Raw genomic sequence first — 14,426 nt, 5'->3', positions numbered from 1 at the left:
CTTTCAAGTTGATGTAACATAGAGATGTTTTATTGGTGGACATGTTGAAGCACCCTAAGAAAAGGCTTTACTCCCATACTTTGTATATTCCACCTTTTTAAAATGTACTCATGAAGGCATTATGTGAGTTTTTCATCATTTTATTGTGAGAAATGTACTTTTTATTGCATTTTGGAGCCAAGCAGCATGACTATGCTCTAAAAAGAAGGTATAAGATTTCAGCAGAGAGGTTTTTGTGGCTTCATTGTGCCTCGTTGTATTTTTATACCCTATAAAATTCCACTGAACTCTCCCTGGACACCAGAGGTTTAATATGGCATCCTCTTATTATAAAAAGGCATAATAGGATTTCCATTGTCCTTTGTCGCGAGGGCAGAACAGTAGTCAGTGTCGCGGGGCTCAAGTTTCAGGCCTCCGTGGAGGAGGTGCAGAAGGAGGAGGAGGAGGAGGAAGAGGAGGAGGAGGAGGAGTATTCAGAAATCAGAAATCTCTCTTGTTCGCCGACACATGGGGTCAAGCGAGCTGAATGGGTTCACACTGAAGGACTGGCTCGGACGCGGACGCACGCAGACGCCGATGAGAGCGCGCGCGCTAATTAGGAAAACCTGGTCGAGCAATTAAGCCCGAGGAGAGAAAGACGCGCGGATTGGAGCGCAGAAGGTGGGTGTTTGGCAGCGAGGAAAGTTTGTTGAGACAGCTCAGTGTCTTTCTACGAGTTCATTAAACCTCTGTGGAGTTGTTTTTTGTCATCCGGGATTTTATTTTACGAGCAGGGTTGAGTCTAGAATCACTCAAAGTGGGTTCCACGTAAGGAGTTTTGGATCTACGCGTGCCGGAGAGTGGTGAGTCTCAGCTAAACCCTGTCTCTCTTCGTGAGTTAGAAGTTGAAAGCAGAGCAAAGTAACCTGTTCCACTTTGAAGAAAGAGGTAGTGTTCGACTTAAAGTGTTCCAGAGCTGCGTAAAAGTGTCTCCAAAAGCTATTTTTAAACTCCTGCCACATCAGAACGCTGCTGAATAAACACACACCACACACTCCCTGCCATTACACTCTTTTTCCTTTGTTATTTTAATGAGTAAGTCTCCTATTAACAGTGGTTGTAACCTTCCATCCTCATCGTGTCTTTTACTGTCTGAAATGACGGCTTCATCCTCTAATCCACCGGATTTTTGTTTCCCCACTGAAGCTTGGCAGCACTTTGTTTTCCTCCAGGAATGCCACAATTTCCAAAACAATTCAGTCTGAGTCAGCAAAGCGTGTTCATAGCCTTCAACAGCTCTTTGAAAACCCTCCTTTCAACTTCTTTTTACTGTGATTTGAAACAGGGAAGGCACCCTGTCTTTTGGATAAACTCTGGCTCCCCTTTGGATGCTTTTAGCGAACAGAAAGTACTTACTTTACGCACTCAAAGAAGAGCAGTGGTTGTCATTTGGAGGTGCTGTCCTCCTGTCTTAAAAGTTGCACAGACTGCATGGGGATTTCATGTGCCCTCTGTCTGCTCCCTGAACCCTAAAATCCAGGCTTTCTGCTTTTGGTTAGGCAGGAATGCGAACTCGCCTTCGCTTTGTCCAGATCCTCTGCCCAAAAAACTCTTCAACCCCCTCCATCTCCTCCTGCAGCCCAGTGACTCCTGGAGCAGAAAAGCCATTAAATCAGTTGAGCTTGGTTTAGCCCACATGAGCAAATAAGCTACTGTTTGCATGCTGTTCCAAAATGTTTGCATTAACTTGAGACTGGATGCAAGTTTGCTCAAGTTAAACAGGTTGTTTGGTGATAAGCACCTTCTTTTTGTGTACCTTTTTGTGTTTATGTACAGCAGCAAGGGCATTTAAGTGTGGTCATAATGGGGGCTGTAAAGTGTCTGTCTACTGTGGGAGGAGAGACGGGTCTTTAACCTTTTCCTTAAAGGCCTGCACCTTTTGGAAACCTTTCATGGGGACTTTAATAGAGGATCCACCCTCTTTGGAGCAGTAACACCTGCTGTTTGGACTTCATGTTACACTGAACTAAAGCTAAGAATCAAAACTTCTGACTCACACTTTAATAAATTAAACATCAGGAATATAAACAAACCAACCAAACTGTGATGATTCAGAGAATTTCAGTAAACTTGCAGTTTGTATTCTGCAGTATTTTAACTTTGTATGGTGGTCTGACCTTCACACTCAATAACAGAGTAGAAAGTACCCCTGTATAGTCTCATTGATGAAGGAATCAGTGCACATGTTATTCCTTTTCTAAAATGCTAACTATATCTGTCACCGTATCTGCATTTGCTGACATTTTCCTCCATAATCTGCTGCAGACTCAACATTCCCTCATAGCTCATACCCCATTCAAACAGGGGCGTATCAAGAGGTCTTTAGGGGTGCCCACACTCATCCATGAGTAGGATTTTCCTTGTAAGAGATGGGATGTGTTGCAACAGGCTGTGCGATGTTTTCTTTGCAATTAAATGTGGCACTTTTTCCTTTTCTGGTACTTTTAAATTGAGAACAAATACGTCACACATCTATTTCACAAGACGGGTACACAGGAGAGGAATCAGGCCAAGGAAAAGGGCAAGGACACTCCTACACACTGACTAAAAAGTAGCCAGCAGATACATTTTTGATGTGAATTTGCTTGCAAGCTTTTAAGTTTTAACTCTGGACAAAGATCTTTGCTTTGAATCATGTAAGAATCAAGCTAACAAGATGTATTTGTTCCTTTTTCTATGGTTGAATCTTACAACACTGAGGCAGGAGATTACCAGTGCTGTCAGAAATTACAGAACTACAGTGTCAGGCAGATTGATTTGATGTGATTGGATTTACTGTTAAATGAGTCCAGTTTCTTAACACAGCCAGGTGATTAAGACAGCTAGGTAATTTTAGTTAAACTACTAAATAAGGGGGGGAAATATCGTGTGCCAGTTGTCTGAGTTTGGCCACCCAACTTGCAGAAAAGTCCCCCTAAAATCTGGACACACCCCTGTGCTTGAAAACACTTAGAAGTAGCTTCATAAAGCAAGCACACACTTGTTCCTCCTTGATTACAGGACGTTGTTTTAATGTCAAGTTTTCATAACTCTTAAGTTCGAGGGTGTGTTTTTCATACTAAGGTATCTGTTTGTTAAAGATTTAAGAGGTAGAGCCTCAGAGGTCCAGTAAAGAAAGCCCTCCAGCTTCTTGTTTTGGCAGTCCAGTTTTTGATTTCACTTTTATGCAGATGAGTTCCCCATTAGTGGTCAGACTGCGGAGGATTTATGACAGCAATACTTTTCATTTCTGGAAAGATGCTTTCTGGTCAGCGTGCTGCAGTTTGCATAACGGGTCGTGTCCTCAAAGCTTCAGAATATCACATCACAAAGACTTTCAATAGAGGAAACATGAAGCAGTCACAACTGGGTCAGATGATGTTTAAAGAGACATTTAGCCTTTTTGAATGTGAGCAGGGCTTTAATTTTTAAAGCCTTGGTAGGAACAAGCTGCTGCAGCATGTGGGGAAGCCTGCTTGTTGGTTTGTTTGTGTTTCAAAGTGTTTCTTCCATGTTTGGGTGCTCTACACCTCTGCTTTAACACCCACAGTAGAGCCTATAGGTGGGGTTTGTAATTGTATGTTGGGGTAAAACAGATGTCACCTCCCAGCTGTGCTTGTTCCTGTCTCAGGGCTTCTCAGGGTCTCTAAGTCGGCTCTTTTTTCCCCCCATCATCAAGAATCAGTCACTTGTGTTTTAAACCCCTTCAAGAGTAAATGTCTGACTTTCTTTCAGATGGGAGAAAATTCTCCAGGCCCATAATTTCCTCGTCTGGATCTAGCCAGGAGGCAGACTTCCAGCATGTTATCATAGTTTTGGTTAAGTTTGAGCCTCTGAACTTTCACCATGACGGCTCTGGTTTTAGGGAGAACATTTTTCTGGTCAGGCTCGGGCAAGTCAGCCTCACCAAAAAACGTCAGAAGATGCCAGTTTGGAGAGAAGGAATGGATGAGTAACCTGGCGAGGGAGGGCCGGACAGTAATGCACTGATCTGAGGAGACATGCCTAAAGATGCTTGTAATGGCGTAAGCCTTTCTCTGATGAAATGACTCATGAAATTCTGGTAATCTTCTGTGTTACACCCTTTTTTTGAAAGATGAAATTTAAGAGAAGATATGTCCAAGAAGTCGTGGTGTTTCTCCAGGAGTTAGTTGGAAGTTTGGTGTTTGAGAAATCAAGTTGTATGAGTTAAAATGTGTTTCTTTCTCAATGTAGAGCTTCAATCTAACAAATGAGATACTTCATGTTGTCTGACAGAGTTCATTTGGATCAGACTCCAAAGAGCAGTGACTTAAATCAGCTACTTAAGTGAACAAATGTCCACTTCTGTCCTTTCCTCATGTCACAGCCCCGTCAGATTATCAAATAGTGGTTTTAAAGTATTTAAAGGGATAATTCCTGGCAAGGTGGCAGGAAATAAATTCATAAGCCCCATTGACTCCTTCTGGTATCATAATTCCTGCGATCCAAAGCCGCAGCAGGTCTCCTCACAGCTAGCTGCGACTTGTCGGCTGAGGCTTTTTGATGTTTGATTAAGCAGCTCGGGCTCTGAATAGCGGGGAGGTGTGAAGAATGAAGGGGGACAAAACTGTCACCAAGGGCTACCCGGCTACAGCAGGTCTGAATCACAGAGAGAGCGCCGTGGAGAGACCTGAGACCTGAGTCTGATTAAAACAAAGAATGTGGCTGTTTATTTGTCTGACCCTGGAGTCGAGGTAACAGATTTTATCTTGCATTCTTTGATGGTTGTGTAGAAAGGTAAACCTGCGTGTGCATGCTGTGTTTCCTATGAGAAGACTTTATGTGAAGGTGTCAAAAAAGGAGATACATTGCCTAGTTTTGCAGCAATTAATCATTTAGTCTTCAAACTGGAATCACAGATCAGTTTTTCATGTCTTTGTTTTTGTCCTTGATCCCCTTCTTCACGTTTTATCTCAGCCTGTTGACACTGTGGCAAAAATGTTGTCCCATCTTTGGCTTGTGTCCGGGTCGAGGTCTCCTCTCGACCTGATTCTGCAGAACCATCCCCTCCCTAAACATGCTCCCTGATTTAATGAGGATATTTGGATGCTGTTGCCTTGTAGGAATGACTCAAATGATGATTAAGGTGTTGTTAGTTCTGTATTGGCTGACTCGTTAATGCATCAACTAAATGTTAAGTTGTTTTCCTGCTTCCCGGATTATCCCTGTTTTGACCGTAAATGATGGAAAGAGTTTTGTTTAGTTTGTCTTTCGACTCTGTAGAGCTGAAACCTCAAGAAAAACAGGAACAGTAAAACTGTGCAGAAGGCCATGTGTTTGCAATACGGTGGTTGGTCAGTGAACTATAAAAAGCAAAAAGCAAAACAAAAACAAGTATAATAGGATTTAACTTTTCCGTCTCCTCTCTTTTTTTTTTATTTTCCTTTTTTTCCAGAGCTGGTTTAGCTCCCCGGTCACCTCGGCACCATGAGCTGGAGCTTCCTCACTCGCCTCCTGGACGAGATCTCCAACCACTCCACGTTTGTGGGGAAGGTCTGGCTGACAGTGCTCATCATCTTCCGCATCGTGCTCACGGCGGTCGGCGGTGAGACGATCTACTACGATGAGCAGAGTAAATTTGTGTGCAACACGCAGCAGCCTGGGTGTGAGAACGTGTGCTACGACGCCTTTGCACCGCTGTCACACGTACGATTCTGGATCTTCCAGGTGAGATGAAAGACAGATTCTTACTCCTGCATCTTCACATCATCATGACCCTGAGAGTTTAAGCCAACATGCTCTTGTTTCTTCCAGGTGATCATGATCACAACCCCCACCATCATGTATCTGGGCTTTGCCATGCACAAGATCGCCAGGAGTGAAGACAGCGAGTACAGGCCGGCCCGGAAACAGAAGAAGAGGATGCCCATCGTCAGCAGGGGGGCGGTCAGAGACTACGAGGAGGCAGAGGACAATGGAGAGGAAGACCCCATGATTGCGGAGGAGATTGAGCCAGAGAAGGCTGACAAGGCAGAAAAAAGTAAGAAGAAGAAGGAGAGATGAGCAGCTCAGTAATGTTTGTTTTTGTTCACATAACTCAGATTATAATCTGTTTTCTTTCTGAAGGCTCAGAGAAGAAACACGACGGTCGCCGGCGGATCCTGCGAGACGGCCTCATGAAGGTCTACGTGTGCCAGCTGATGTGGCGCTCTGCCTTCGAGGTCGCCTTCCTCTTCGGCCAGTACGTCCTCTACGGCTTCGAGGTGATCCCATCCTACGTCTGCACCCGCTCGCCGTGCCCGCACACAGTCGACTGCTTCGTGTCCCGCCCCACCGAGAAGACCATCTTCCTCCTGGTGATGTACGTCGTGTCCTTCCTCTGCCTCCTCCTCACCGTCTTCGAAATCATCCACCTGGGGATCGGCGGCGTCAGGGACACCTTCCGCAGGAGAGCCACTCTGACTTCACGTGTCCCTCGTCCCTCATCGTCACGCTCCATCCCCACCGCTCCGCCCGGGTACCACGCCACCATGAAGAAGGAGAAGCTGAAAGGGGACTTGCCGATGGGAGACTCGGGGAGGGAGAGCTTCGGGGACGAGGCGCAGTCGTCCAGGGAGCTGGATCGGTTGAGGAGGCACCTGAAGCTGGCCCAGCAGCACCTGGACCTGGCCTACCAGGCGGATGAAGGAAGCCCTTCAAGAAGCAGCAGCCCTGAGGTTAACACGGCTGCAGAGACAGCCGCCGAGCAGAACCGCCTCAACTTCGCCCAGGAGAAGCAGGGAGAGACCAGTGAGAAAGGTACGAGTACGACCCTCACTGCTAAACTACTTAAGAGGGTTTATTTTATGTCACCTTCTCACCTTTAAAGGAGTTCTTGTTCAAAATATTGAAGTGATTGAACCTCAAAGTAGACCTCTTTCTGGATTGAACTTGTATTTAACATTAAACAAGCTGCAAAGTTGAGATTTCTTCCTTTTTTGACATCTTTGAAAGCTGAAAATGAAACAATCAGACTCTTAGAATGAGCTTTTAAAGACCCTGTAAGCTGCTCAGACTCAAATCTAACACTAGATTTGTTTGGAGGAAACATCTGGAAGACAAAATATTGCCAACCTATAAAAATACTTCTTCCATAAGTCATGTTTTGCAACTTGCAGTGAACCCACTAACATCATATACAATTAAGTTTCATCTGATTTCTGTAACAGAGTAATCCACAAATGCCCCGGAGAATTTCACAGTGCTTAACTTTACTGCTGGAAGTTGATTTTGTTCCAGCCACCGGTTTTTAAACTAACGCTCCTTTAATGCAGCACATCTCCACAGATCTCCACAAATGACACGTCTCTATGAACCAGTGATGGAGTCAGTTTCCATGGATGGACTTGTAGCTCCTGGCCTGACCTCAAGTCAGCAGAGCGTCATGGAACAACCCTTTTTAAAGATGAGGTTTTTAAGTGAGCAAACGTGCTGAATATCCCTCTTGTTTTGTTCTTCCTCCCCCAGGAATACATGCCTGAGCGTGCTTCCTGCCTCAAACGTCTGCGCCTCCATTCCTACTGGCCTTAAACACATGGGGGAAGCACATATGGGAGTGCAGTCAGACCACTGAGGGAGACCAAAATCGTGTGTGTGTATGTGTGTGTATGTATGTGTGTGTGTGTGGTTGAGAGAAATGTGCCTTTCAGTATTAGGGGTCAGGTTGAAAGCTGACCAAGGTTCATCTCCACGACTGTAAACTTGAAAGCCCGCCACATCTCCAGTTTCTACTTGCCGAGCGACCGAGCGACCGAGCGACCGACGTCCAAAACCCTTCGACGGTGCCTTCAGCTCAAACTTTTCTACACCCTGTTTTTTTTATTTTCCCTGTACGCCCACTCTGCTTTTGTGGCCATGCCGTAATAATCCTCCATTTCAGACCTTCGCTTGGATTATGGAAAGCTTTAAACTCCTCCGGCCAAGTCTACTTTTGTTGTCTTCCTTCAAAAGAGTGGCTCTCTGTTTATAAAATGTCCCTGCATGTTGGCTGCACAGAGGATCTCCAACAACACAGCCCGGGGTGATGTCGTGTCTGGAGCACGTGCAGTAGATTTTTTTTTTTTCCATTGGCTGCAGCTTAACCTGTGCTAGATTGGTTCATCTTTCATGTTTCAGTAAAACAGATCTGATACTAGGGATTACCTGTGTTTTAAGAGCGAGACACCACACCTTTCAGAAATATTTGACAGATTTTGTAGCCTGTATGTTCGCTCAAATCGGCCAAAATGTTTACCTGGGAAATGCTTGAATTCTTTATTGACCGGAAATGTTCCAAGAGGTTTCCAAGAATCAACTTTTTTGGTACAATTAATTCATTATTTACCTTTTTTTTTATTTGACCAAAGCTCTTGATTTCTTTCCTTTTGTCTAGATTAGAAGGAAGAGTTGGCATCTTGAACGCCACCTGTTTCACATGACTGCTGAAAAATAGGCTCTTGGATGTTAGACAATCCTTTTTTTCCTTTCCCTGATTAATGTACAAAACAAATGATTCATAATGTTAGTGCAGAAAGTTTAAAAAATATCACTTTTTCTTTTTGGAGAAACAGCTGAAAACATCTGTCTCCTGGGCGACCGTCAACAAAGACATTCCATCCTTGTCTTTCTGAATTTACATATTTCTCCAGTGAGACATATTTTCCATCCTTGACGTGCGCCACTGCCCCTCTCCGCTGTGCTGAAACATGGGTGCTGCAGCTTTCATGCATCCGGGGGGAAAACAAAAAGAAACACACACACACAACCCAGCTGAGGAGAGGAGGAGAGGATGACAGGTTGGCTGCTGACGCACAGCCCGGCGCCATGTAAACACACACACACAATCTCCATTCATCATGAGACTTTTGATCAAGCGCTCTCCGTGTTCAGTGTACTTTGGTTTTATGATCTTTGGCTGGAATAATGAAACTGCAGATCGCCAAAGAGCTGTTTGATGCTGTATTTTTGTAATCATCTCAATTTCATGTTTGCTACTTCATGCAAGGTACGACGTTCCATTTTGAATATGGTACTTTTTTCAATGCTTTTTTTGTTCTATTGTAAGTTTTGTAGTTTTTGTAACTGTAGAGATTATTTTGTCTTCAGAGTAAATAAATATATTTGAACGTTATGAGTTGGGCGTCAGACTTATCTTTGTCTGTGGGAGAGTTTCTGCAGAAAACAACCTGCAGTCTCTGGGAAGAGGCATGCTTTTAGATCATAGTTCACATCTGTTTGACTGTCAATTAATGCTAATACTGCATTGATCACATCTTAAATAGCTTCCAGAAACTAAGGGGAATTAAATCAGTATATAACTTCACAACTTTAAAGTGTATAGATTAGGAAAAACCTTTTATTTCACTTGAACAAAACACTAAAAACTGAAATATTGAATAAGACAAAACCTCATATACAAACCTGTGATTTAATTGCATGATAGTATCCTCAGTAACAGCAGATTTCAGACAGTTTTAAAGGTATTCATGGAAAGAAGCTCCTCCAAAAGTAAGCCTATACTGCCCTCTAGTGGTGATAAGCTATAACACAGGCAAGGCAAGAAACTGCAGATCTTCAGGTGTTTTATTTCCACATGGCAGCTAAATAAAAGTGACACAAACATGCAGGAGATAAGAAAGGGAACTGTAGTTTGAAGCAGAGGTTTAAAGGGTCAGTTCACCCAAATTGCAACACATTTTTTAACTTGCAGAGAAAGGAATTTGATTGAATGTGCATGGATTTGGAGGTAATGCTCAGGTTTAAGCTAATTAAAGCATTTAAAATGTCAAATGGATTAATCAAGACGTAAATAAGAACTGGCCCTTTAATGTGTAGTCTTCAAATACAAGTGCACTCTTCAGGTATGATGTTAGGCAGGGTCTCGTACTTGAACGAGTACCCTCCATCAGACGTCGTGGTGATCCTCAGCGACCTCATCGACCCCGGCGTCGGAGCGCAGCACTGCGTGATCCCCAGCATGGCGCTGGTCCGATCCCAGGCCGAGCAGTTCCCGCTGCAGTAGTAGAACGTCAGCACCTTGGGGTGGATGATCCAGTTGTCCCAGCCCAGCTCCTCAAAGCTGATCTGGATCTCTTCTCGGTGGCAGTCGCTGTGCCGGGGTCTCTCCTGGGAGGGCCGCTGGAGGAGGTCGATGGCGGAGGGAGACCAGGGGATGGTTACAGGGGCCTGACGGGGGGATCGAACAGGACCACGAGGCTGAATGTGGAGGTGGAGGAACGGCATCTTGTCTGGTTTGTCCGCATGGCACTCACAAGCCGGGCAGTGCACCTGGAGCAGGATCGGACCCTCAGACACAAACGCCAGCAGCTTCTGATTGAGGTCAAAGGTGAGCCATCCATCAGAGCTCGTCAGGGATGCAGACTCTGCAGCTTGAAGGAGCTGCTGAGCTGAAGTGAGGATGAAGAGCTGGGCGGAGGTGTTGGTTAAAGATTCTTCTCCTGCGTAGAACCAGAAGTAGGCTGATGTGAGCCGGGTCTCATGGTTGTTCACTGAGGGTTTGAAGTAGTAGGTAAATTGGCTGTTGGGGGTGTCTGCAGGCTCTGAGTCGGACGGGGAACAGGAGTCTGCAAGAGTGAGATTAGATCTTCATGGGCATGAAACATTTTTACATTTTGTCCACAGGGGGGCGCCAATACCCCATCAAACTGAAAGTCCCTCACAGGAGCTTTAACATGAGGAACAAAACAGGAGTAAAATCATCACAATGATATTATTTACACAGGAGGGTGTTTAAATTCCTCTCTTAGGCAGCTGGTATCACTGAAATAATCCACATTTAGGGTCTTCAATGAGTCCATACACTTCAGGGACAACTTACTTGATGCATTTTTACTGCAAAAGTTTGTTTACTCTCCCATCTTTTTAATTTGTTGCTATGAATCAGATTCTAAATAATCTTGAGATCTTACCTGAAGTTGGGAAGACAATAACCTGAGTGGTATCCTGGCTGGGGCTGGTTTGCTGGTTGACCCGCACTCTTGAAGTCCTGCTAACCCTCGGGGCACTCAGGGGTGCTTGCCTTGCCTCTTGCTCCACTGTACCCCCATCTGGACCTTGCATTGTTGTCTGAGGAGGCTCCTCTAAATCCAGGCCCTGCAGAACCCGCTCTCTGAACCAGGACAACACCGCCTCCCTGGACAGCTCATCTCCTCTGCAAGCTTGTGTCAGAAAGAGGATCCACAGAGGGGCCAGGATATAGACTTTGCAGGACACCATGTCTGTACAGTACTATAGCTCCAGTAAACTGATTCTCTGCTGTGGCTTTCTTTATTCTCACACATATCTGTGTAACTGTGCAGCTATCTGAGTCCGCCTGAAGTCTGCAGGCAAAGTATTTTGTTGCCAACACACAAAGAGGAGATAGCAAAGAGCGACCTTGAGAGTTTTTGTGGCAGCTTCACACAATATGAAGTTTTAAAGGCCAATATATTTATTCTCTAACATTAATTAAAGTTTTACTGCATAATCTGCATTAATGTAGTTTGTTTTGTAATCATCTGCAGGATAATACACCATATCAAACACACACCTGTTCTCTCACTACATACAAAGCCTGTGTCTACTGTACCTCTCTGTGCTGTCTTTATCTCAGTCCTTGAGTCCGCCTTGGAGAAATTGTTTTTAATAATGTGTGCATCTACAAGGACACAGCATACCAAAGACCTCATTTGTAACACATAAATTCAGTTTGAAACAAATAAAACAGTAAAATAAATTATGCTTTGTTTTAATAAAAATGTTCTTAATAGTTTGGCTGTATCCAGAGCTTTAAAACACTCATTAAATTGAGTTTGTATTGTTTTAATTGCTTTTTTTCCTTTCAAATTAGGTTGAATTTAAGTCCTGACTTTTGAATTGTTGGTAAACAGCGACCCCATGTGGCCAGAAGTGGGAACTGCAGGCTGGTGGCAGATATATCATTTTACGCCATTTTTTTTATTTTTTTATAATCATAATATTCATAATATATCACTGATCAAGAGAAGGAGCTTAAACATACAGTTATATTATTAATTTCAATTTATTTCCTCCTGTTTTATGGTTCCGTTGTTATTTCGCCCGGCAGTCTTTCATCGATGGACAGGAAGTAGAGCTTGGAAGATAACCGTCAATGTTTCCTGGTAAAGTCACACACTTTTACCATTTTCTCTTAATTACAGTCACATTTATTTTCTAAATTTAACATTTCTGGTTGTTAACTAAATATTTTATCTTCATGTTGTCTCGATAGCTAGCTCTGGTATGTAATCAATAAGAAAACACGTCCGGAAAACTTAACTTAATTAAATTAAGTAAATATATCAATACCGATCATACAGATCATACATCATAAGATCGATACAATTATTCTAAATTATTTGAATTCAAAACAATGAACAGAAAAGTCACTGTTGTATTTTTAAAGTAAGAATTAACTGAATATTTATGAGTAGTGTTGTTTTTTTATGGTGTAATACTTGTGTTCAACCACCAGAGGGCGACATTACACTGCTTTATGCATTTTATGAGTGTTTCAGGCACTTTCCAGGACTTTGACCAGAAGGAGCACAGTGGTAGAAAACAGTGACTAAAACACAGTTTTCAGACATAAAAAGACTTAAAATAGTAATTTAAATGTATTTAGTTTATACTATAGCCTGCTTGATTGATTTAAGCTTCATGCACAGTGCAAAATAACCCCTTATTTACATGCTTTTCTTTGCTAAAGGGGCATTTCACAAATTTAAAATTAACAAAATTGAAAGGTAATACTTTGAGTATGAAAGAAAACTTTGTAGGAAGAAAAATGACTTAATAGAGATGTCAAATCACATGTTTTTTGTCTTCTTTCAGGTTGGGAAGTGAAGGATGAAGGATGAGATGTTGCCTTTAGGGATCTGAAGAGATTAATCTAAGTTTTGCATTTGTTTACCTCCTAAATTAAGACCTTTAAAATGTTCCAGTCATTCATTAAAGGACATATGGACCAAAAGGGAGTGTGAATAAAAAATACAATTCATTTTAATGATATGAAAAGTTAATATCTTGTCCCCACAATAAAAGAAAACACTCTTTTGGACTTCAGGTGATCCGTACTGATGCTCACTCGTATACATTACATTGTTTTGTTATATCACTGCCCCACAGTCGCATGAATCACTTGGTCCCCACTTTATTCTTAGCCTTTCTTTTAATAGCACCTCCAACTGTCACAAGCATGCTGTCTCTGCCCGTCTCACACACTCTCAGACACACACACACACACACATCTTGGTTGATAACATTATCTAAAGGGCTTGGAGTGTGGGAGCTTGTGTGTGTGTCTGTGTCTCTCTCTGTGTGTGTGTGTGCAGGTCAAACATGGCAGCTCAAGAAATGTGACCTATCCGTGGTGGTGCAGCTGTCGTGTCCAACCTGAGGGAGTTGGGGGTGAGGCGGTGAGATGGGAGAGAGAGAGAGGGAGACGGATAATATGAGCTGGTTAAAGCCCTGACAAGCTGGAAGAGGTGAAAGTGTGTTTCTGTAAATGTAGTCAAAGTTAGTGAAGACATGCAGAGCAGGAGGCCTGAGTGCTTTGACATTTAGAATAAAGGATCCGTCCTCTTCTCTTCAGCCGAGGTTTCTCCAGGGTCAAAGCTGCTGGGAGGGACCACGGCCATGGCTGCTAATGCTACATGATCTCGGGTGGACTTACACCTCCAGCCTGAGCTCGCTAAAGGACACGGAGAGACAAATGATTTGAGATGAGACATTTTGCTGGATGGATCCGGTTACCTTCACTTGGACTTTGCGGGGATGTCCAAAGGGATTCTTTTGGGCTGTGGAGGCAGGAGTGAGGTAAGCTGGATTTCTTGGTATTATCCAGGAAAGTCTATTTATAGAAACTCTCCAGATCAGCATATTAGTGAAATGTTAATTAGCATATGAAAGAAATCTGATGCTGGTGCTTTCTTTGATCCTGGTTGAATAGTTCCCCTTTAATATCACATGAAAGCTCTCATTGGAGTCCAGTAAACTCCTCAGTGTTTGAAAGTGACCGGTAAGGGTTTCATCTGATGTTTTCTGCACAGAGACAAACCAGAGTCATCTTCATTTCATTCACTTTCCCTGAAGATGGAAAACCAGGTGTCAAAGTGAGTCATTTCAGGAGACTAGGCCTTCAGTGTCAGACTCCTCTCATAGGGACAAACTACCTCACCTCTCACTCAGAGGTTTGTAACTTAAAATGACATTACATGATTCACAAGCAGCTGTCAGTGTGTGAGGTAAAAACATACAGCAAGGCCACTATGAGACAGCTTCATCTGTCTGTGTGAGACAGACGAGGCCTGTGTCAGAGATGAAGGACGACAAAGTAGTGTTCATAAATTTTAAGGTGCTCAAAAGAGACAGATTTGAAAACAGGAGAGTTAACTTCACTTATGTTCCCT

At 43.4% G+C, this 14,426-nt stretch overlaps 3 protein-coding genes across 4 annotated transcripts in view; 2 read left to right on the top strand and 1 right to left on the bottom strand.

The window, feature by feature from the left end:
* The first annotated feature begins 510 nt into the window (after nucleotides 1–510).
* On the top strand, nucleotides 511–9,127 carry LOC117808082 (gap junction gamma-1 protein-like). Of its 2 annotated transcripts, none has more exons than XM_034677554.1 (5): nucleotides 511–660; nucleotides 5,435–5,706; nucleotides 5,794–6,019; nucleotides 6,106–6,777; nucleotides 7,486–9,127. In XM_034677554.1, the coding sequence occupies exons 2-5, from the start codon at nucleotides 5,467–5,469 to the stop codon at nucleotides 7,497–7,499; spliced, it is 1,152 nt and encodes a 383-aa protein (XP_034533445.1). In that variant the 5' UTR covers nucleotides 511–660; nucleotides 5,435–5,466; the 3' UTR covers nucleotides 7,500–9,127. The 2 variants fall into 2 exon arrangements, with proteins under 2 accessions (XP_034533445.1, XP_034533444.1); XM_034677553.1 differs by having other exon boundaries at nucleotides 517–842.
* Nucleotides 9,128–9,410: 283 nt separating this feature from the next.
* Nucleotides 9,411–11,351, bottom strand: inha (inhibin subunit alpha). The gene is made up of 2 exons (XM_034677317.1): nucleotides 10,926–11,351; nucleotides 9,411–10,580 (listed from the first exon to the last, which is right to left on the bottom strand). Exons 1-2 carry the CDS (start codon nucleotides 11,230–11,232, stop codon nucleotides 9,835–9,837), a joined length of 1,053 nt encoding a protein of 350 aa, XP_034533208.1. The 5' UTR covers nucleotides 11,233–11,351; the 3' UTR covers nucleotides 9,411–9,834.
* A 639-nt stretch (nucleotides 11,352–11,990) lies between these two features.
* LOC117808186 (striated muscle preferentially expressed protein kinase-like) overlaps nucleotides 11,991–14,426 on the top strand; it is a 41,909-nt gene continuing 39,473 nt past the window's right edge. The window contains exons 1-3 of the mRNA XM_034677758.1: nucleotides 11,991–12,137; nucleotides 12,850–13,502; nucleotides 13,610–13,833. The gene's annotated coding sequence lies outside the window, so the exon portion shown is untranslated. The remainder of the gene's footprint in view (nucleotides 12,138–12,849; nucleotides 13,503–13,609; nucleotides 13,834–14,426) is intronic.

This window comes from Notolabrus celidotus, chromosome 24, assembly GCF_009762535.1.
Source record: "Notolabrus celidotus isolate fNotCel1 chromosome 24, fNotCel1.pri, whole genome shotgun sequence".
Taxonomy (NCBI): Eukaryota; Metazoa; Chordata; class Actinopteri; order Labriformes; family Labridae; genus Notolabrus; species Notolabrus celidotus.
The sequence above is the reverse complement of the archived record's forward strand: the minus strand, read 5'-3'. Positions and strand labels throughout refer to the sequence as shown.